Source organism: Callospermophilus lateralis, chromosome 2 (assembly GCF_048772815.1).
Source record: "Callospermophilus lateralis isolate mCalLat2 chromosome 2, mCalLat2.hap1, whole genome shotgun sequence".
Classification (NCBI taxonomy): domain Eukaryota; kingdom Metazoa; phylum Chordata; class Mammalia; order Rodentia; family Sciuridae; genus Callospermophilus; species Callospermophilus lateralis.
Genome location: NC_135306.1, coordinates 148,755,312 through 148,779,042, shown reverse-complemented (window position 1 = coordinate 148,779,042; position 23,731 = coordinate 148,755,312). Strand labels below are relative to the sequence as shown.

At 49.2% G+C, this 23,731-nt stretch overlaps 2 protein-coding genes across 2 annotated transcripts in view; one reads left to right on the top strand and one right to left on the bottom strand.

The window, feature by feature from the left end:
* Arrb1 (arrestin beta 1) overlaps window positions 1–13,897 on the bottom strand; it is a 77,608-nt gene extending 63,711 nt beyond the window's left edge. The window contains exon 1 of the mRNA XM_076846632.1: window positions 13,819–13,897. Within this exon, the coding sequence (XP_076702747.1) occupies window positions 13,819–13,838 (20 nt within the window). The 5' untranslated portion in view covers window positions 13,839–13,897. The remainder of the gene's footprint in view (window positions 1–13,818) is intronic.
* Window positions 13,898–22,068: 8,171 nt separating this feature from the next.
* Window positions 22,069–23,059, top strand: LOC143391286 (transcription initiation factor TFIID subunit 9-like). Its single transcript, XM_076843961.1, has one exon. The coding sequence runs from the start codon at window positions 22,262–22,264 to the stop codon at window positions 23,057–23,059; it is 798 nt and encodes a 265-aa protein (XP_076700076.1). The 5' UTR covers window positions 22,069–22,261.
* The last annotated feature ends 672 nt before the right edge of the window (window positions 23,060–23,731 follow it).

The following is a 23,731-nucleotide window of genomic DNA, read 5'->3' as shown; positions in this document are numbered from 1 at the left end:
CCGGGTGGGACGCCATGCCTTACTTAATCATCTCGGGAGCTCACCCCCTCAATTCAAAATACACACATTTCCCTTTTTAAAGTCAGTTTTCTCTGTTTTCTTTCAGCAGCAGGATTAGGAAGGAAGTGAGAAGAGGGAAAGAGCGCTTCTCCTTTGGGTCAGCAGCTCAGGGCTCACTTCCTCTAGAAAAATCTTCCCAGATTCACTCCCTCTACCCCTAATTCTGGCCCCACACTGTGCCAAACTCTATCATTAGGATAGAGGAAAGTGACAGGTCAGCCACCAACAGTACAAAGTGGCATCAGGGAAGCCTGCAAGGTATTGAGGGAGCAGGAGGAGGGCATCCATTAGATTTAAGAGGGAACATGGAGCCAAGGGAAGGGTCTCTGCCTGGAACCCAGTGTGACGGCTCCCTGAACTGCTTGAGGCATCTTTAAATTCAAACTTAAAATGTAAGGAAGAGTTCACCAGTCAGAGGTGGAAGAACATTCCAGGCAAAAAGACTTACTTGAACAAAGGCACAAAAGTGTGGAAAGTACAATGACTGCTGAGAAATATGCAGGCATGTCAGTGCAGCCACACTGGCTGTGTAATGCGGAGAACTGGGAAGGAAGTTAGGGACAGATGCAGCAGGGCCTCCAGGGCCACCTAACATATGTGGACTGTCCTGTAGGGGATGGGAAGTTACGGATTGGTTTTTAAGCTGGAAGGGACATGGTCAGGTGTACATTTCAGAGTAAGAGGATGACTCAGAGTTTGGACTGAGCAAGGGGTAAGGAGAAGACCACTGCACCAATCCAGGTCAGAAGCTGACCTCTCGGGAAGCAGAAAGGTGTGGAAGGGTTCTCACCCTTCAGTTTGGAGTTGGGGCTACTGTAGGGAGTGGGTTTCTCTTCTGAGGGATGGAGCCCAGAGCACCCCTCTCCCAGTGCTATACTCAAATTGATGCTGGAGGTGGAAGAAGCCCTATCTGTCTGTGTCTTGGCCAAGGCTCACCTGCAGCCCCATCGTGGTCTTCTAAAAGTTCTTTCTACACTAACGTTTACTCTGCAAGATGGTGAACATCGAGATGGCTGGCTCATATCAAGCTTGCCTACTGAATGGCTGCTGTGGAAAAAGCAGCGCTCAACATGTGAGGAGCGACAACGTGCATATTAACCACTTGATTATGACATGTCATCCTCTTTGTCATTTTTAAGATATTTTAAAAATCTGTTGCAAAAAAAAAAAAAATCTCTTTGCTGAGTTTTTAAATGCCTCCAGGTTTCTTACACTTCTCTGGGCCTAGATAGACCTAAGGACCTATTTGATGAGCTCTGCTAAAGTGCAGGGCACTTTCATTAGCATAGATACTAAAAAGGGCTGGGGTGTGGCCCAGTGGTTAAGCACCCCGGGGTTCAGTCCCTGGTACAAAAAGAAAAAAAAAAGATACTAAAGAGAAAGGGGGAAAACATTCTCCCCAGATGTTGAAAAACTAGTAGGGGGATGTGAGAACCTTAGCCCGCTGCCCCACGGTGCTCAGTGTCCCCCCCAAGGTAGCCCTCCAAGCTGTAGAGATCAGGCCATGGCCCTAAACGGGAACTGTTTCTCCAACATTTCATGTCCATTGGCTTCCCTGTGAACAGCCATCAGTCTGCTCAGCGGGGGCTCACTCTCCCTGCCTGCCACAGGGTGGACCCAAGCAGATCTGGTTTCCAATGATAGGTTTTATCAGGGTGAGTCCTGATACACCTGGAGGGCATGGTGGCATACACCTGCAATCCCATGCCTTGGGATGCTGAGGCTAGAGGATGGCAAGTTTGAGGACAGCCTGAGGAACTGAGGAAGACCTTGTCTCAAAGTAGAAAGAAAGAAAGAAAAGGAAGAAGGACAGACAGACTGGGGTGTAACTCAGTGATAGAGAGCACTCCCTGCTAAGTTCACACAAACACACACACACACACACACACACACACAAGTTTGTGAAGCCACTGAGAAGAACTTTCACTTTTTACCCCAGATTCTGTTTTTTTTTTTTTTTTTTGTCTTCAAGCAGTCTGCATTCCCAAGACACTCCTACTGACAGCAAGGAAGCCAGGGCCTGACTCTGCGCCTGGCACAGTCTTTGAGGAAGCCTAGCATCACAGAAATGCCTCCAAGACAAGCCTCGCCTCTGGCTCCCATCAGATGCACCTTCCATAGACTGCTCTGCTGAAGAGCTTCTGATCCTTAACGCTGGGTTGCTCTGTCCCAGGTACAAATGGATCCTTCTTACCCCTCGCCTGACGGCATGATGTGAGCCTCTAACTTCTTCTCCTCCAAAACATCAGAGCACCCCGAGGGCCAAGACTCTGCTTCCTCTTCATATTTCAATATTTCAAGTGTCCAGCACAGGGCCTGGGATGTGGCAGGTACTCAGAGAAACGTTTATTCTCAGGAACCTCTTGTGGGCAGGGTGGCCTAACAGGAAGGATTTAAACCAACCTGGAGACTCCTGCCCCAGAGGCCCAGGGAGGCAACATTCGGTCACAATGGTCCCCGGAAGGCCAGGAGGCCAGGACCGTAACCTAAGGAAAGGGCCCAGGATTAGGTGGGAGACATGCAGAACTGATCCTTAAGTTGCTTTCTCACCAGCCACCGTGGTGGGCTGGGCCACTTCAGGGACACGCCTGTAGTGGAAGTCTGGGCCCTGCCAGTTACACAGCCAGAGCTGGAGAAATGTTTGTGGAATCAATGAAACAAACTGAAAAATGCTATTTGTTCCTCAGGCTGCTGAGAGGCCAGCTCCTCTCTGGGGGCAGTTTGTAGGCAAATTATCTCAGGACTGTGTTTCCTCTAATGAGGCTTCTCCCCTTTGCAGCTCAACTCCCAGGAGTGTGGGAGGAGAGAGTGCTCCGAGCCAACCCCAGTGGCTCGCGTGCTCGGCTTCCTCCCCAAAGGGTGCAGGCAGCAGGACCACCACTCCAGGATGGGGACAGTCACCGTGACCCGCTGGGCCTGGGCATTCTGATCATGGCAGCGCCTGCCTCCTCCTGTGTGGCCCCTCTGGGGAGGAATGGAGGATGGGATCAGAGAGCCATGCTGACTTATGTAACCAGCTTCCTGGGAGTCGGGAGGCCCCTGCAAGTCAGAGCCCAGCGCTTGCTCGCTTCCTCGGTGGCAGGAGAGGCAGGGGGAGGGGAAGGGAGAGGAGGCCTCCTTCCCCTCCTCTGCCACCTCTCCCCCCAGACTCCGTAGTCCTCTGCGGCGGGCACCTCCTGCTAGGGGCTGGGAACCAGGAAGGGATGTTGTTTTCTGAGTGTGTGAAACAGTGGCCGGCTGGCTTCCCTGGCAGGAAACCAGCCTCTGGGCTCTGCACCCAGGGATAGCACCGAGGGAGAGAGGCCCCCGGAGCTGAGATGCCAAGGGCCCTCCCTCCACAACCGCTTCCAGCTTTCTGTCTCTCCCCGCTTCCTCCTAGGAAACCTGCTCTGGGTGAGGGGCGGAGAGGGGCCGGCAGCACCACACCACTCTGCTAGGGCTGGCCATGGGCAATCTCACTTCCCTTTCCTGCCATCCTGTGAGCTTGTCCTCTGGCCTCTTCGGCCCCCTCTCCTGGGCACCCAGCTGTGTGTAGTCCTGACGGGCTGGGGAGAGGCGGGGAGGGAGAGAGGAGGAGGGAGGGAAGAGAAGACAAAAGCTGAGCTCTGCCCCCAGTCTTAGAAAACAAGGACTTCTTATGTGCCTTTACCCTCTGCCCACAGCTATCCCAGGAGGTGGGTGGCATTATTAAGCCCATTTCCCAAATGAGAAAACTGAGGCCCAGAGAGTCTAAAACCCTTGGCCAAGGTCACAGAGCTACAGCTGAACAGCAAAGCCCCATCTGTCAGACCCTAAAATCCATACTCCAAACCTGGGGGCTCTGCCTCTGAGGGAGTTCCTCCCCTAGGTACACGGGGGGGGGGGGGGGGGGGGGGGGGGATGCTACTTGGGAAATTCCTACAGATAAAAAAAAAAAAACACTGCTGAGCCCAAGAGAGGGAGCCCCAGCTTTAAACAGTCCCTCCCTGAGAACACCAGTTTGAGAACCATGGGACAGTCCCTACTACAAGGTGGGGACTGGGTAGGACCACAGCCTGAGGGCAGGATGTGCCAGGGAAGCCGCAGGCCTCCAGCAAGTCTTCCCTTGGGATCAACCTACTGCACTGAGCCTAAGGTGGGAGCAGCCCCTCCCTCACACCCTCCCCCACACAACTGCCAGGACCTTCGCCCTCCCAGAGGCAGGGCTGGCCAGGCCCTAACATCTCTGGAGGACAGCTTGCTGTTTAGGCCTCTCCCCTCCTCACTGAATGAGGAGAGGCCTGAGAGACCTTCCAGACTGAAGCCTCTTCTATTTCCTGCCTGACACCTGGAGAAATTGAGGCCCAAAGAGGAGAAGAGGTTTGCCTTGGAATTAGTGAAGAAGTGGGGTCCCTGGCTCCCATGTCACCTGGGTGATCTCCCCACATGGCACACTCCCTGCATCTGTCCCCCTGTCCCCCAGCCTCTCTCCCCACTTCCCCTCCCGTTTCCTAGCTCTGCCCACAGCTGGCCAGCTCTCATCTTCCCCTCACACTTCTCCCAGCCTCCGCCTTCCCTCCACTCCTCTGGGCCAAGGAGCAATTCTTGGGTGGTTTAATTAGCTGATTATAACCACAGCCTTCTGGATCCAGTGCCCAGAATTCTGTCCCTAGTAATGAGGTGGGTTCTGAGCACTTGCCCAGTGGGCAGTCGATGGGGAGCTCTGGGCTCTGCCCGCCAAGGGAGGGCTCTTCAGCTACATAAAGAGCTCCTTGATCAAGGCAGGAGGCGGAAGCATGCTCCTTGCTCAGGCCAGGTCAAACCACACCGGGGATACTATAGCCAGACCTAGATGTCCACCCTAAAGAGGGGACTCCCAACTCTCCCGTGCTACTGCCCAGAGCCAGAAAGGCTCAGTAAATGTCCAAGATGGGATGATGAACGGTGCCCACCCTGAGGGGGCCAGCAGAGCCTGTCTCCATTCTGGGGTGCTTACGGGAAGGAAGACTTGAACCCAGGGAGACACTAGGACAGCACTCGAACGGGGGCAGCAATAGGCGCAAAAGCCCAGAGGCTGGAAGGAGCCACCAATCCTCCTGCCAGGAAGCTCTGGTGGTCAGAAAACACTTTCTCCCAGTAAGGGAAATCCAATCATCTAGTGACCTCTGCCCTCTGAGCTAAAAAGACTCATCTAAACCCTGCGTCTCTGGGCTACTCTGCGATATTTTGAAACTAACAATAATATCCCATCATTCCCACGAACCACACTGCCCACCCCCCCAAGTAGATCTTCTCCCAGTGAAATACTTATATCCAGCTTCCTTGTCTGAACAAATATTTATGGAGCTCAGGGCCAGGCCAGGCCTACACAGCGGATAGGGACAAGCAGACCCGGGCTGGGTGCCCTTCAAGAATTCTTGACCTCATATAAGGATATCACAGGTATGCAAATAATCAAGATCCAATGAGGCCCTCACTTAGGGACAAGTGTGTGCAAGAGAGAAGATGGGAAAAAGGCCACCAAAAAGCACTTGGAGATCAGTTAGGACTTCCTGGAATGACACATGTGATCAAAGCCTTGAAGCCCGGGAAGGAGAGTTGTATGAGTCAAGTCAAGGTAGGATAGGAGGAAAAAGGTAGAAAGGAGGCATAAAGGAGGGACCAGGAAACATAGTCTGAGATTCTGCATACCTTTCCAGGTCTGTTACTCCCCAAACCCATCTCTTCTCTGGGCTTGTCACTCCCAGATTTCCGGGAAATCTGTAAATCTTAAAGTTACCATAACTCACTTATGATCATTACCTTAAGAGAGATACCTATAATTTAGGAGACTTGCTAGCACTATTTACGGATCAGCCTAAGGATCCTGAGAATGACCAGGCTACCACAAACCATCTCCAGCTAATCAGACTGATGTCCTCCCCACAAACCTTCCCATACTCACCCCTCCTTAACTTTCTTTTAGAAGCCAGGACTTCCCAAAATGCATCTCTCACTCTTGGGATGGCCCACATTCTCCCATGGCACATGGGGGAGGGCGCCTGGAAACCACTTAGACTGACACCTATTTTAATCCCAAGAGACAAGGTCCCACCCTGAGGAGTCCTCCACCTGATGGTGATATGCTTTGCTTTCCTAAATAAGTTTCTGTGCCTCTATTGCACCTGCTGACGTTCTTTCCCATCACATATGTCAAAGACCCTCATTTTTCCTGAGTTGAGGTCTCCCATCCTCTCTGGGAACTCCCCAAGACCCTCTTCTAGATGGAGATCTTCTTGAGTGACAGTCACCCACTGGGTACCAAGGACCAACGATGATATAGGATAATGCTGAGTATTTTGGATCCTTTGAGGCCAAGCTGAGTGGTGGTGCATGCCTATAATCCTGGGTACTCAGGAAGCTGAGGCAGGAGGATCCCAAGTCCAAGGCTAGCCTGGGCAATTTACTGCGATCCTGTCTCAAAATAAAAGACCTGGGGATATAGCTCAGTATCAAGGCACTTCTGGGTTGATCCCCGATCCCCAGTACGGGGCCATGCCTTGGGAATCAGCCAGGGTCCCTCCCTGGGGGAGCTCAGCCTGGTGATGGAAGCAGACTCAGAAAGAGGATGTCCTAGAGCTAACACTCCTATAGCATTAAGCTTGTGCCAGGGACTCTCTGAGCTAGACCCATTTAACTCATTTAATCCTCAAGACAACCTCTTACCCTGGTTTACAGATGAAGGAGATATAGCACAGAAAGGGTTAAAAAGTTGGCTGAAGTCACCCAGCTGAGGACAGCCAGAGCTGAGATTTGAAACCAGGAAATCTGGTTCTTCCCAGAGCCTAACCACTAAGCTAATCAGCTTCTAATCTATGGTAATCAGATCACTAAGGGCCCCTGAGCAACCTGGAGACTCACAGAATGTTTCCTGAAGAAAATGATCCTGAGCAGAACCTTGAAGGGAAGAAAGGGAAGGGTGTCCATAAGGAAGGAACAGCCTGAGCAAAGTCAGATGATCTTTGAGGACCTGCCAGTTACTGCAGATGCTTCGGTACCCCTGGAGGAGTCAGGAGATGTGACCAGAGAGGTAGAAACAGCAGGTGAAGAAGGATCTGATCCCGGGATGGGGTTGTGGCTCAGTGGCAGAGTGCTCACTTAGGATGTACGAGGCCCTGGGTTCGATCCTCAGCACCCCATACAAATAAATAAATAAATAAAGATATTGTGTCCAACGAAAAAATGAATATTTAAAAATTAAAAAAGGATCTGATCCCATGAGAGAGATGACAACACTTTCAAGCAGAAGGTGACTCATTCCTGGCCCTCAGCACCCACCACCAGCCCAACCTAGGACCTGGCTCCCTGCCAGTTTCAGTCCCACCCACAGGTCTGTAGCAGAAGACTGAGTTGCCCAATCCTCCATCTTTGGTCCCTGGGAGACAGGTCATTCCCTAACCCAATGACAGAACATAAGAGAAGGCCTCACACATGCTGTCTGATTTGACTTCCATAGAGACACCAGGGCCCAGAATGAGTGAGTGGCACACTCAAAGTCACACAGCAATGAGTAAGCAGTACAGCAAACACTGGGACCCTCCAGGGATGGTATATTCCAGTCACCTACTCCTCACCTCTCCCTTGGCTCTTTGCCAAAACTCCATGCCCATTGATGGCAAGGAGCCGGGGCAAAGCTGCAAAAGAATCAAAAGGACCGGTTGTGGTTCCTGAGGCCCAGGGCCAACCTAAAAGGGAGGTCCTGCCTCACCCAGCCCTGAATGGTTCAGACATTGAAAGAGTCCTGCCTCCTGTGGGCCTGACACAAAGTCACAGCACGCCTCTTGCTGAAGGCTCTTGAAATTCAGGGGTCAGATCCTCCTTATGCAGGAGACCCAAGCTCCATGGGGGTCTCAGCCAGGCCTGGCCCAAGCTCTAGGCAGAGGGACAGTTGCTCCATCACCATGGTGACCTCAGTCACAGGAGCCCCAGGGACTTGTGAGGTATAGTCCCTCAGGCCTCTGGGGGGCCTCCTCTGGCATCAGGACTCCTGGGCAGGAACAAGCAGTTCCTCTGAAGTAGGAACGAAGATGGGGCCAGTCCCAGGAAGGAGGAGCCCGTCTCCAGAGAGATGACCCAGCCAAGGTCCCTGGGTGAGGGAGGGGGAGAGGGAGCAGGGACAAGAGAGGCCTTTGTTCCCCTCTCAAAGCAGCCACCCTGTCCTGCTACCCCCAACCCATCCTCCACCCCACCCCACCCCCGCCACCTCTGGGACAGGACCTAGCCTGCACGTGGGGGAGGGCGCCTGGAAACCACTTAGACTACACCTAGTTTAATCCCAAGAGTCAAGGTCCCACCCTGAGGAGTCCTCCACCTGATGGGGAGACATCCTCCCTTCAAAGGCCTCCAGTCTGATGGAGAAGCATGACACCCTCCCTTGAGCCTCCAGTCCAGTGTGGGAAGCATCCCTTTCACACTGGGAATTCTCCAATGGGAAAGAGTCACTTCACCACTTATGGAGCCCCTGGGCTGAGAGCAGAAGCAAGAAGGGATGAAAAAATTTGGTCCAGTTCAACAAGCCTCTATGAGACATTCCTATCAACAGGAACCTGTTTGTTGGCCCATTATCCAGTCCGTGGATAGCCCTGAACCAAAAGGAGCACACTGCTGGGCGTGGTGGCACAGCGGCTGGGGAGGCTGAGGCAGGAGGATTGGAGTTCAAAGCCAGTTTCAGCATTAGTGAGGCCCCAAGCAACTCAGCGAGACCCTGTGTCTAGATAAGAAAAAAAGAAAGGGCTGGGGATGTAGCTCAGTGTTCAAGTGCCCCTGAGTTCAATCCCTGGTATAATAATAATAATAATAATAAAGCACACCAATGGAGTAATAAAGACACATAAGGTATGAATGAAGGAGGAAGTACCATGACCCCTGCCTGTTCCAGTACCCAAGGCCTGCTGGCCAGGGCTGCCACCTCCTCTGCGGCCTGGCACCTCACTCTCGCACCTGATCAGTGTCTGCACCTTGGCAGAGGCTCTTCCTTCCATCCAGAACAACTCTGCCCCTTCCCAAGCCTTCCTCATGCTCCGGCACCCATCTAGAGTCACCTGCTCTAGGAAGCCTCCCCAAGGGCCCCAGCCTGAGTCAGAGGACCCTCTTTTCAAGAGCCAGCACAATACATGTCTCCCCTGAGGCCAGCTCATACTCCACCCAGGCTCCTCCACCCCACAGCCTGGTTTTGAAAGGACAGTGCAGGGCAGTGATCTTCTGCCTTTGGACACAAGGCAGAGGGGCAGGTGGATAGGGCCATCCCGGCCCCATGACTACAGCCCCCTCTGACTCCCAGCCCAGGGCATACTCAGGCATGTGGGAAAGCAGGGTCTGCCACTTTTCCCTCTGCCTCCGTGGCTCGACTGTGCCTCCCTACTCCACCCAAATCCCAGGTCACCTTCCACTGCCTTCTGGCTAAGCATGGGGTCTTGCTGCAGCCCCACCTCTGTGGGTCCTTCCCAGTCTCTTGGGCCCTAGGACCCAGCTGCCCTGTATCCTGACTCTTTCCAGGGCCCCCGCTGACCCTGAGCATCCTCTCCGCCTCGCCACACACTGTTATCCAAACTCCCCAAGGTAACAGCCCACGACTCTACTCTCAAGACTTCCAAATTCCTGCTTCCCACCAGGATCCAGGTCCCATCTATCAGAGGCCTCCCTACACCTTCCTCACTGCCAGCCTGTGGCCAGCAGTCCTGCTCCCTTGTCACACTGCTGCATGTGCACCCTCCAGGGGGCTCAGCCAGATGCACAGCCACTCTGTAGCAGTAGATGGCTTGGCAGCCCTTTGGGGTGTGCTGACTCCCAGTATCTTGTTCTTTCATTGCCACAGCTTGAGGTACAAAAGACCTGGAGGTGGCAGCCGACAACTCAGGACCCCTGTGCCCATGCCAATGAGAAGCCTCAGCCCCAGGTGAGGAGGCCTACACGTGGAAGGGAGAGAGCCACTGGAGACATCGGAAGCCCAGAGGTCAGCCTGATTCAGAGACAGTGGGCCAGCTCACCACTACCATGTCCAGCAATCCCAGGAGGAGTCCTGGCCAAAGCCACAGGACTTCCCCATGTCCCAGCCAAGATAGGTCACGCAGGGCTTAACCACCAAGAGAAATGACAGCCAAGGTTCACGGAGAGCTGGTGATTACACTTTCCCATCACAACCACCCTCCTCTCCTAGAAAAAAGAATTCATAAACATCAGCAGGAAAGGAAATTCTATTCCACCCCATTGACTCTCAGGAAGTCCCTCCTGATGTCTAAATTTGATCCATGATGTTGTCATTAGAAATTAGTAAGAACAGTAAGACCCAAAAGGGATACTTGAGGCAAGGCACTGCTGGGGAGGCCAACTATGAGTCAAACAAACTCCGCTTGCTCTGAATGGAACTAGAAAGTAGCCAAAAGGGCTTTGTGGGCAGGCCTTGGCTCAGATGCTTGCTGGCTACATGGCAGTAGACAAATTACTTACTCTCTCCTAGTCCATTTCCTTAACTGCATAAAGAGAGCAACAATCCCTACAATTCTAGATCATGGGGAGAATCCAATAAGATGATGCACATAATTCTAGCACATACCAGTCACTCAGCAAGAAGGTCCAACAAACCAGCAAGTCTGACAGACTCTACTTCCTTATTGGTATTCTATTTCTCAGCTCCATCCTCTCTAAAGCTGTAGTTCTGAGTTCAAAGCCTTAGTTCTCAGGGAACCCCCTATGGGCCTCCCCACCTCCCATCTACACTCTTGGCCACTGCCAGAGGCACTTCTCTGAAAGGAAAATCAGCTCCAGCCCACCCCACCCCACACACCCTTGCCTGAACCACCAAGAAAAATCCTGTCTCTTTAACTTGCCATTCCCAGGCTGCAGACTGTCCTCGCTCACCCCCTCAGGCTCATCCTTCATCCCCAACCCACTCCTAGGCCTTATGCAGTGCTTCATGCCTCTAAGCCTCTGCGCATTCTGCACCTTTGGTCAGGCAAGATGTCACCAGTCCTGCACCCATGGCCTCTTTATCCTTCCAGATGACACTCAGGAACTCCAATGCCAGTTCCTTCCCATGCCCCCGGCCCAGGACTGGGTTGGGGACTCTTCCTCAGGCCTTTCAAAGCACATGTCACCCTGCATTATAATCACCTGCTTTACTCTAGATCATGGGGAGAATCCAGTAAGATGATGCCTGATGTTTCTATCCATGATGTTGTCATTAGAAATTAGTAAGGGATAGAAACAGAGTGGATTCATTGATTTCTGGACCCCCAGATGGAGAGATAGATGTCATGACGCCTGATGCTTAGTGTATTGGATATTTGCAGTTTCCTCTTTCAATTAATCAAGTAGAATCTCGTGGCTTCAGAACAAGACATGGCCCATTAGTGAGATTGCCTTTCTCTTCCCAATTATATAGAACCTGTCTGAAAAGGGAGAGGGAGACCTCATGGGGCTGCTAGGGAGGCTGAGGCGGGCATGCAGGGCCACCGGCGGGATAGTTAATCAGACCTGTCTCTAGGCTATAGGCAGCACCTCCTCCCATGCCCAGCGAATTCAGTAAACACAGGAAGAACCATGGAAAATGTCAATATTGATAGTTCCCATTTACAGATGGAAAAACTAAGGTCAGAAGAGAAAGGCAATTGCCCAGCATCCTCAAGGTCCAACAGTGAGTTTGAGGCAGAGCAGGAGGAGTCAAGGAAAAAGCCCTGACCCCAGAGACAGGGTCTCCAACAGATGCCTGGCAGCACATGGTGTCCTCATCCTGCTGACAACTCATGCCAGCAGGGGAGCAATGACACTTCTCCCCAAGTCACAGAGCAGCAGAGAGAGGCCCAAGAGGGGCTGAGTCACCCTGATTGCCAAGCAGCACAGAACAAAGGAGAAGAGCAATGGCTCAGGCTGCCTGCTGTGCCCTGCAGGGAAAGAACCTGACCTCACAGGCCAGGGGGGTCTTGGTTCTGGGGGACACTGACGTGTTAGAGAAGGGAGTCACACACCCTCCTGCTAAGACAGAGACCTGGATTGCGGTGCTGGCCAGTGGCTGCAGTGGGGACTAACTGTCAAGGTGAATGCAGACACCTTATGATCTTCTGCAGTCTCCCCAAGGCTGAGCCTCCAGCACAGAGCAGGCACCTTGCCCCACCCACACACTTGGGGCCCTTGAAGGGCTTGACAGTACCCAAAGGAGAGCCACAGAGACAGGAACCAAGTGGGCTCTGGCCTCTGCCCTGCCTCCAACCCCCTCTTGACCTTTAACAAGTCAGGTGACCTCTTTAACCCTCTGGTTCCTCTTTGGGAAAACAGGAAGAAGAAAATGAACCTACTGGAAGAGGACGGCTGAGAAGCAGTTTCTCAACTGTAAGAGTCTAAGTTACCTCTGAGCCTCGGTTTCCTCACCTAGAAAATGGGAATAATCGCTGAAGGACCTTTGAGTATCAGGCGGCAGTGGGTGAGGAATCACTTTGTCAGGGGCCTCAAAATGTGATGACCACAGTGGGCGGTTTCTCTTTGGTCTGTTGATTCTTTCAGGGGAGGCGCGAATTTGATCCCCCACACTACAGCCTAGTATATAGCAGGAGCTCAATAAATAAATGTTGGAAGCAAGGAGGGGGAGGTAGAAAGATGGAAGGGAGAAATGGGACAGGAGAACAGAATAAGGTAAAGAAAGAAAGTAACAAAAAAGAGCAGGTGCAGAAAGGGTGAGCAGAGGAGCGCAGGAGAGGCTGCTAGCTGAACTTCCAGGGGTGGGGAGGGTGACAGTGCAGGAGGTCAGCCAAGCTGTCTCCTTCAGAAGGGCTGACCCCAGAGGCTGCCCTGCCCAGCCCCCTGCCTCTTTTGTCCCAGTTTCCCATTTCAGAGGCACATCTATCCCTTTCTGTGACTTTCAGAGCAGGCCCTAAGACACAGGAACCCCCTCTCCATTCTTAAAACAGCCCCTTGCCAGCACCCCCCCACCCCCCAGGCCTCAGGAGGTCACAGGGAAAGGAACCAGAGTGGATGGGAACCTGCCTTCCCAGACTCTAGAGGGGCTGCCTCCACTCCTGTCACCTGGATACTGGTATGAGGGTGTCAGTAGCCCCAGGTCTGGCAGCTCCCTCCTGTTGGGTGCTTAGTCCCCGCAGACATCAGTCTGATGTGCCTCTGTGGGGGTCAGCACTGGCCTTCCACTGTGATGGTGAGACATATGCCAGCCTCATGTCATGTCAGTGTCATGTGAGGGTGACAATGTGTGCATGCCAGCCGGAATGTTACAGAGTCCAAGTGACAGTGTATGTGTGCATCAGTGTGCAGCACATGTGTGTGCCATCATGAGGGTGTGTTAGAGTTGGTGTGTGTTGCAGTGTGACCTGCGTATGCCAACAGGGCTGTCAGTAGGAATGTGTCAGCAGGCAAATGTGTGCCAGGGAGTGTGTGTGACATCCTGTCACTGTATGTGAAGAGTGTGTGTCAGTGGCTGTCAGTGTGTGTGCTATCATGAGTGTGTCTGTGTGTCCATATGAGCGTGTGTTTTGTGTGTCAGCCTGCCCCAGGAGTCTCTGCGTCTGCTGGCCAGTGCTGGGTGTCAGTCAGTCTGTGTGCGTCCGGTCAGCGGCCACAAGCCAGATGGGGTGGCCCTGTCTTTGGCCTCTAAGTACCCCCGCCCCCCAGCTCCTGCCAGCGACCACACAGGAGACCTGCGGTGGACAGCCGGGTACCAGGTCCTCGGGTGACCGCGAACGAAGACTGCACCCCCCGCCCATGCTCTCGCCTAGCTCGCCCCCACGCGCGCGGGGCCGGGTGGCCGCCCGCACTCACCGAGTCCCTTTGTCGCCCATGGTCCGCGGTGGCCGCAGGGAGGTCCGCGGCGTCAGCGCCCAGTCTGGAAAATCCCCGGCCGGCAGGAGGAGCGCTGGCCAGCCCGCTCCGGGCTCCCCGCTCCGCCTCCTTTGCTCTCCCTGCCGCCGCCGCCGCCCCCGCCCCGGGTCCCCGCCCGCCCGCCCGCCGCGCCGCACAGCTCCCGGGCAGCGGCCAGGGGCGTGGAGCCGTGCGGGTGTGCGCGCGTGTGCCTGTCTCTGTGTGCGTGTCTGCGTGTGCGCGCGCCTCCCAGCAGAGCCCAGGGAGCCGGTGGGAAGCCTCCAGACCGAGAGCTCTCTGTTGGGGGCGGGGGTCTACCCGAGTTCGTGCCCCTGTGTCACACCGAGGGGGACGTCTGCGCACGCCAGTGTGTAGGTGCGGGTGCACGGCTGTGCGCGGGCCTGTCAGGAGTGTATTTGTGTGGATGGGAGGGTGTGCACGTCTTTGTGCAGTTGTGCGTGTGTGTGCGCACCGCCGTGGGTGCGAGCGCGCTCTCCCGTGCACGCCTGGGCAGCCTTTGTGTGTTCGGGTGGGTGGAAGCCCGGGTCGGGGAATTGAGGCCGAGCTGCCGAGCTCCCGGCTGCACCCCTGCGCTGGGACAGTGGGAGTCTCCGGATGCCTAGCAAGGCCTTCGCCCCACGCTCCACCCTCCCCATCCCCACCCCCGCGCTTCTAGAGAGATAACACTTAACCACCCAACAGGGACAGGAAGAGGAGGTGGAGGGGCCGCAGACTGCGCTGACGTTAGGGAATTGGTGGGGGTGGAGGGGTACCGGAGGCCAGCAGGGACAGTCGGTGGCAGCCAGAAAGAGGAAGCTGTGAGAAGGAGATAAGCAAGGGGGCAAAGAGCTGGCCTGCTGCCGGCCTGTGAGTGTGGCTCGGCAGGGTCCCATCGTGGAAAGCGCCAAGGCCCAGCTCCACGGCCTGCTGCTGGGACCCTGGGTACCAGCCCCCTTAGAACCGATTTCCATACCTGTAAAGTAATTTCAGCCCACTGACTTGTTGATAGGTGGAAAGGTCTCGCTTGGACTCGCTTGAGTTTGCGGGTCTCAGCTGGGACTAGCCTACAGCAGCTGCCAGCAGAGATTAGCCCACACCTCTCTGCAGTTTTCTTGGTCTTTGGAAATCCTGGCTCCTCTCAAGATCCCTGACCCCTGCAGGAACAGCAGAGAGAGCTTTCTCTCCTTCCCCAGTAGGAGTGAGGGTGGAGTCCAGAGGAGAAGGGGCTGGTAGGGTTCTGGGCCTTAATCCATTTTTCTTTTGGCTCTTTGAGGGACTCAGCTTTGCCGGAGGTCCCTTCTTGCTGTGCCGGTAGTGGGAGGTCTTTCTCATCCGTCACCCCTGGAATTTGGCTAATTCACCCTGATAGGTCTCTAATATTGTAGTATTAATGGGAGGAAGAGAAGCTATCTTTTACTAAGATGCAATTGTGGGTCTGCAAACATCTCCTGTAATTATGCTCAAAAGCAGTTACCTATGCTGTTTATATAGAATGTATTGTTTATACAGTGTAGATAGAGTTGGTAATGATATCCCAGAATAATTACTATAATTATGTCCAGATGTTGGGGAGTAGAGGCTGATGGGCTGGCAGGGTGGTCCATGTCTGGGCAACATTAGGAGCCAGGAGAAAATGGATTAAAGCCCAGAACCTGATTGTGTCCCTTCTTAACCTCTGGGCTCCATCCCCACCCCAGAGGAGAAGGAGAGGAAAGCCACCTGCTGTTCCTACAGGGCTTCAGGGAGAGGAGCAAACGAAAGGCCTCCTTGATGGCAGGAGACTCACTTTGTAAGCCAGAAAGGCCCCTGATCAGGATGGAGAGGCCTGGTCCTGCCATTTGCCACATCACAGCTTCCCCACCTATAAAACAGTTTCCACCAAAGCAGATGATCTCCACTGGTGCTGATGTCCAAAGCACCTGTATTTTAAAATTCAGGCAAATTCTTCATTCTACTCAATAAGTATTTGTGTTTATTTTACTATAACAAATAATGTTTTAAATTACTTCCAAGTAAAACAAACAGTCCAGAAAGATGCACCAGATGGTTTCAGGTTAGCCCCCACCCCCACAGAGCTCTTTCCAGCCCAGTTTGGAGAGTGTGGCTCTAGCATTTATGGACACTGAACAGATTGGTAGACTGTGGAGTCAACATGCAGGATGTCAAATACATCCCCAAGAGCCTGTAAACCTCGTGAGGGTGTTTGTGGTGTGCCTGGCACAACTTGATTCTCACAGTTCTTTGAGAATTAATACTCTTTCCTTTTCTATATAAATGAATAAACTGATACTCAGAAGCTAAGTAGTTTGCCTACATTCATTGCTTCCTCTTGACCTTGGCCTCTAACCTCCCTTCCTCTAGCACCCTCCAAAGGGAAGCTAATACAGAGTAGAGCCAGAATTTGACCCTTGATTTAATGTTTATTCAATAGCTGTTTATTGAATGTGCAACTCGTGGTTCTAGAAATTTATGAGTCAGTAGAAAACAGGACAAAACAGCTTTCATTCGAGGAAGAAATCTAGGACAGGGGAAAAGGGGTTAGTTAAGAGGGGACTTATGGGCTGGGGATGTGGCTCAAGCGGTAGCGTGCTCACCTGGCATGCGTGCACCCCAGGTTCGATCCTCAGCACCACATACAAACAAAGATGTTGTGCCGGCTGAAAACTAAAAAAATATAGATATAGATATAGATATAGATATAGATATAGATATATAAAAGAGGGGACTTTGCTTTACCTGTCAGGATCTATGGAAAACATATTTATGTATTCTTTCTATATCAAAATTAATAAAAATGTAAAAGTAATAATATTGAGAAAAACTATGTGTCAACAATTTAATTTCAAGGGATTATACATATTGGAAATGAATAATACAGTAGTGAAAGAGAGTGATAGGGGCAAGTGTACACAGAAGAGGCCTTCCAAGGAGATGACCTTTGGGTTGAGACCTCCAGACTAGAAACCAGTAATGTGAGGCGCATGCCCCAGGAGACTTGACAGGCGGAAGGATCAGCAACCATAGAATTGCAGGAACCAGGACAGTGTGCCTGGGTTTTGATAACCGGGAAGGAGTGGCCAGGTGGGGCAGGCAGGAGTCAGATCATTTTGAGGTCAGAAGTGAGAAGTTTGGGGCAGCAAGTTCAGGGAGAAAGTTTAGGCCGATGAATAGCAGTATCTACTTTACATTTTTTAAGGTCACACTGGCCTTGTTGGATGAGGATGACTTGGCACTAGAGAAAAGCAGAGGCTGGCATCTCATTAGTACAGTAGCCACAATGGTGATTTGGCCTAGGGTGGGTGCAGCAGAAACAAAGACGGTAAAGTGCTCCTAGGTGTTTTGTAGGCAGAGTCAACAGTACCTGCTGAAGGACCAGCTGTGGATAGGAGGATCAAAGCTGACTCAGAGGTTTGGGGCAGAGTCTGTTCCATAGTCCATGCAGGCCACCTCTCCATGAATTTCTCCAAGGGAAGTTAGGGTTGAGAGGATAAAAGAGTTCTATCCTTCCTATCCCAGTCCGCTTGCAGTGCATCTTCTGTCTGAACACCAGAGTGATTTTCCAAAAAGGTAAATGACTTCTACAACTGAGGCTCAGAGGAGATGGTCATCTCAAGCTAGGGCCCAGCTGTCACATACCTGAAATTTACCACTTGCAATAATAATTTCTTATGTTAGCAGGGAGCACTGGCACACACCTATAATCCCAGTGACTTGGGAGCCTGAGGCAGGAGGATCACAGGTCCAAAGCCAGCCTCAGCAATTTAGGGAGGCTGTAAGCAACCTAGTGAGATCCTGTCTCAAAATAAAAAAAATTTAAAACAAGGATTGAGAATGTGGCTCAATGGTTAAGCAAGCACCCTTGGGTTCAACTCCTGGTACTATTACTACAACTACTACTACTAATAATTTCTTATATTAAAAAAGAGACAGAAAATATATTTCCTGCTTTACAGGTGAGAAAATACAGCTCTAACAGGGGAAGTGTGGAAGTCAAGGACATAGCAAGGTAGAGCTAGTGCTCAAACCCAAGCTTCTGCTTGGCTGGCCCGGTAGTTGAATGTCAAACTGAAGTGAGAGGGAGTGAGCTGAGGAGTGAATGATGAATTTTCAACATTCCACTCATGAAAAGATTTGCAGCCGACTGATGCCTTCCTTTGAGATGTTAGAGGTTAAGAAACCAAGGCACTTCCCTAACTCAGCCCAACCAGAAATCTGTCATCCTGACTCATCCCTTGCCACCTCAATCCATATCCATCAATCCTAGGCTTCGAGCTCCTAAGTGTCTCCTAATAAAGATAGAGAAATAGGCAGACCATGCAGAGCCTGGAGGGCCATGTAAAGAGTTTGGTCATCATCCAAATACTGATGAAGGCTTTAAAGGATTTAAGCAGAGAGGTGACATGTTCAGAGTGTGTTTTGAGAGGATCCCTCTGTTACATGGACTGCCCTGGATGCAGAGGGAAGAACAACTAGAGGAGGTGCCAGCAGTTCAGGAGAATAACAAAACTGCACTCCAGGGAGAAATGCACAACAGCTGTAAAGCCAGGGAAGAAAGAAAGAGTAGGACACTTAGGGGAATTCAGATGGACCCGTGGCCAGCACAGAGGGCCGGGGAGGGACTGGAAAGGAAGATGGGGGCCATATTCTGAGGAAGCAGGTTCAGAGACAATGCAGCTCACCAAGATGGCAGGGACTGTTTAGATTTGTCTTCTAAGAACTCCAGTCCCTTGAAAAAATTGTTAATGTTTTTTCCTGATTTGATGTGAAATACTAACGTTGATGCAGATGATATAAAACTCATGAGAAACCAGTTAAAAAATGAAAGAGTATTTAAGATTTATCCACATATATAATAGATACATCCAAAATCTTACAGCTCATATATGAAAGAAAATTATTAAAGATTTATTCCAAATTTGACAATCTTAACATTGCATATGATACTAACAATTGCAGATTTTTAAGCTGAAAGAAACTTTTCTAAACTATAAATAATAAAAAATTTAATTAAGATTTTTTTTTTAAAGAGAGAGTGAGAGAGGAGAGAGAATTTTTTAATATTTATTTTTTAGTTATCGGCGGATACAACATCTTTGTTTGTGTGTGGTGCTGAGAATCGAACCCGGGCCGCACGCATGCCAGGTGAGCGCGCTACCACTTGAGCCACATCCCCAGCGCCAAATTTAATTAAGATTGAAATAGATCCTTATTAACAAAGCACAAAAATCAAAACTCCAGAAGTTCAAGATAACCAGCCAGCAGTTTAACTGCCTATTGTAAAAAAATTCAACACTCTCTAAAGATGACAAAAATCTAGTCACCGCAGCATCTATAATGAAAAATGCAAAGTAAACATTATTATGAAACGAATCCAGAATAATATAAATTACTATAAAAAAAAACCAAATAGATCATGCAAAAGAGCAGTCAATAGAAACGGACTCTAAGATAACCCAGATGTTGAAATTATTAGACAAGAAATTGAATCCACCAGTAAAAATATGTTCAAGGGTTTAAAGGAAAACACATTCATAATGAGTGAACAGACAGGTGAATTTCAACATGTAATTGGGGAAAAAAAAAGCCTTCAAAGGAACAAACTAGAAAATTTAGAATTTGGAATATGATATATGAAAAGAAAAATTCACTGATTGGGCTTACTATCGGATTGGTGGCTGCAGAAGAAAGAGTGACCTTGAAGATAGATCTAAATTATTCAATTTAAAGAATGAAGAAAGATAAAAGATTGCCTTACTGATTTGTGAAACAAAAATCATGTAATTTCAATTTCAGAAAAAGAAGTGGCAATGGGACAGAAAAAATAGTTGAATAAATAATTATTAGTAATTTCATAATTTTATGAAAAACACCATCTTATAAATCCAAGCGGTTCTACAAAACCCAGGTAGGATAAATCCAAAGAAAGCAACACCCAAACACCTCATTATCAAACTACCAAAAACCAAAGATAAAGAGAAAATCTTGAAAACAGCCACAAGGGCATGGGTTGGGGGAGACATATTACAAATAGATTGTCTATAGAGAAACACTACAAATGAGGGTTGATTTCTCATCAGAAATCATGGAGGAGCTAGGTGAGGTGGTGCATGCCTGTAATCCCAACTACTTGGGAGGCCGAGGAGGTAGGATCTCAAGCCTGGGCAATTTAGCAAGACAATGTCTCAAAAAAAAAAAAAAAAAGAAAAAAAAGAAATTTAAAAGGACTAGGGATGTAACTCCATGGTAGAGGGTTCCTGGATTCAATTTGTAGTACCAAGAAGAAAAAAGAAAAAGAAGGAAGGAAAGAAGAGAGGGAGGGAGAAAACCAAGAAACCACAGAGGCCAGAAGACAAGGGAGTACCATCTTTAAAGTACTAAAAACAGAACCAAAGAAACCCATCAATCTTCTGAAATAAAGGTATTTTCAGATAAATGAAAGAGAACATTTGTCACCAGCAGAATGGCAGTACAAGAAATGCTAAATGAAGTTATTCAGGCTATAGGAAAATGACATCAGGTAGAAAGTGAGCTCTTCAGAGGGGAGTGAAGAGCACCAGAAATAGCAAATATATATATATTCCCCCCTCAACTCCCTGTCATCCCACACTGGGGATTGAACCCAGGAGAGCTTTACCACTGAGCCACAGCCACAGTTCTTTACTTTGCAACAGGGTCTTGCTAAGTTGCTGAGGATTGACTCCAGTTTGCAATCCTCCTGCCTCAACCTCCCAAGTTGCTGAGATTACAGGTGTGTTCCCCAGGCCTGGCTTCATCCTCCACTTTTAAGTGCAAAATAATAACATTTTATTGTAGGGCTTTTTTAAAAATATTTTTTTTTTAGTTGTAGATGGACACGATACCTTTATTTTATTTATTTATTTTTTTATGTGGTGCTAAGGACCTAACAGCACCCTCCACATGTGAGGCGAGAACTCTACCACCAAGCTACAACCCCAACCCCTTTATTGTAGGGTTTTTAATGCATGTAAAGGCAAATATCTGGCAATAATAGCATCAAAGGGGGCTGGGGATGTGGCTCAAGCGGTAGCGCACTTGCCTGGCATGCGTGCGGCCCGGGTTCAATCCTCAGCACCACATACAAACAAAGATGCTGTGTCCGCCGAAAACTAAAAAATAATAAATATTAAAAATTCTCTCTCTCTCTAAAAAAAAAAAAAAAAGCTAATAATAGCATCAAAGGCAGGGAACAAATGGAATTATATTGTTGCAGCCTCATATATTTTATTCTATCTAAACTGAATAAATTAAGAATGCACATTGTAATTTTGAGAGCAACCCATTTAAAAACACAAGAAATTGGGGTTGAGGGTGTAGTTCAGTGGTAGAATATTTGCCTAGCATATGTGAGGCCCCAGTTCAACCCCAGCTCCCAAAGAAAAGAAGGGAAAGGAAAAGAAAAGAAATAGTCTAAACATTCCAATTGAAAGAATTAAAAAAGTGAAACCCAACAACATACTTCAAAAGACTCACAAGCTAAGGGTTCCTTGGTCTCCTCTAGCAGAAGCAAGATGAATGAAGAATGAGAGGCTGGACTGGAATCGCACTCTCAGAAGACTCCCTTGAAAGGGGAGCTGAGCAACTGCACAGGTTGGCCCAAAACAAAGGGGTTTCCTGAAAAGCTAGACTTGGAATTTTAAAACTTGAACAACCCTGAGCAAGCTTGGTCACCGTGTTTTCTGGGAATCCCCCAACTTTTTCAGGGGAAACATGGATGGACTGTACCCTTCCTATCTGCAATCTTTTTGTAACAAGTGGTTTAAAGGTCAAGGGCAAAGGTGGCTCCCCAGGAAGCTTCAATCTAAAATAGGATCCGGAGTTTAGCAAGTGCTGGGCAAATTGCTGGATCAATGAGAACCTTGAAGCAGAGGAAAGAGTTTGTTCTCTGGGAACCCCTTACCAAGGCCCTCCTTCCTGCACAGAATCTATATTGACCAGTTCCTATCCCTGCCCAACGATTACAGACATTATGGTTGTTTTTATAAAACAACTAAATAATAATTATAATAATGCTTTTATTCATGATTAATGTCAAATGTAAGGAAAAATTTAAAGTTCCCCTCCACCCATCCTACCGTGCTCTTCACCTCCTCTCTAAAGAAAACCTATTTGCAGGCCAGTGACTGAGGCAGGAAGATCACCAATTTGAGAAACTTAGCAAGATCTTGTCTCAAAACACAACATTACTCCTCTCCCTAGTGCGCTGAGCGCGTGAGCCTCGGCGCTTGTGTGGTTGCTGTGGAGGACTATGTTGTTACCGAACATTCTGCTCACCGGTACTCCAAGGGTTGGAAAAACTACACTAGGCAAAGAACTTGCCTCAAGATCAGGACTGAAATACATTAATGTGGGTGATTTAGCTCAAGAAGTTTGATCACCGGATATCATGGAGTCTGGCAAGATGGCTTCTCCCAAGAGCATGCCGAAAGATGCACAGATGATGGCACAAATCCTGAAGGATATGGGGATTACAGAATATGAGCCAAGAGTTATAAATCAGATGTTGGAATTTGCCTTCCGATATGTGACCACAATTCTAGATGATGCTAAAATTTATTCAAGCCATGCTAAGAAAGCTACTGTTGATGCAGATGATGTGCGATTGGCAATCCAGTGTCTAGCTGACCAGTCTTTTACCTCTCCTCCCCCGAGAGATTTTTTATTAGATATTGCAAGGCAAAGAAATCAAACCCCTTTGCCATTGATCAAGCCATATTCGGGTCCTAGATTGCCTCCTGATAGATATTGCCTAACAGCTCCAAACTATAGGCTCAAGTCTTTACAGAAGAAAGCATCTACTTCTGCAGGAAGAATAACAGTACCACGGTTAAGTGTTGGTTCAGTTACTAGCAGACCAAGTACTCCCACACTAGGCACACCAACCCCACAAACCATGTCTGTTTCAACTAAGGTAGGGACTCCAATGTCTCTAACAGGGCAAAGGTTTACAGTACAGATGCCTACTTCACAGTCCCCTGCTGTAAAAGCCTCAATTCCTGCAACATCAGCAGTTCAGAATGTTCTGATTAATCCATCATTAATTGGGTTCAAAAACATTCTTATTACTACTAATATGGTATCCTCACAAAATACTGCCAATGAATCATCAGATGCATTGAAAAGAAAACGTGATGATGATGATGACGATGTCGATGATGATGATGATGACTATGATAATTTGTAATCTGGCTTTGACGTATGTAACCTGTAAACTTGGTCTTAAATCCATTGTACTGAAATTAAAGAAGCATGCTGGATGTTTTCAAGTTGTGTGTTAGAAAACTTAAGTAGTATTTAATGAGTAAATAATAGTTCTTATTCTTAATTGCAATGTTGGATTTTCTTTAATAGGACCAGTAATGGTTTTTCATCAGCCTTTATATGTAAAAAATAAAGTTGTTAACTGATTTGTTTGGCAAACAAACAAACAAAAAAAAAAAAACACAACATTAAAAGGACCAGGGATGTAGCTTAGTGGTAGAATGGCCCTGGCCTCAATCTCTGATCTGGGGAGTGGAAGTGGCAGGGGACAAAAAACAAAAGTAGAAAACCCTGTTTTAACCTTTTCTGCTTTGAGCTGTTATGGCTTATACCACAAATCTGATTAATATACATATATCTCAGTTTCTTTTTTTTGCCCGGGGCAGTGGGGTGTGGTACCAGGGATTGAACCCAGAGGTTCTTAATCCCTGAACTACATCTCACCATTTTGACGCCATCAGCAATGAGGTCCTAACCAGAGCCAAGCTGATGCCAACAGCATGCCCTCCTTGAACCTCCAGAACTGTGTGCTAAATAAACCTCTTTTCTTTAGAAAATATCCAGCTGCAGGTATATTGTTATAATAACAGAAAAC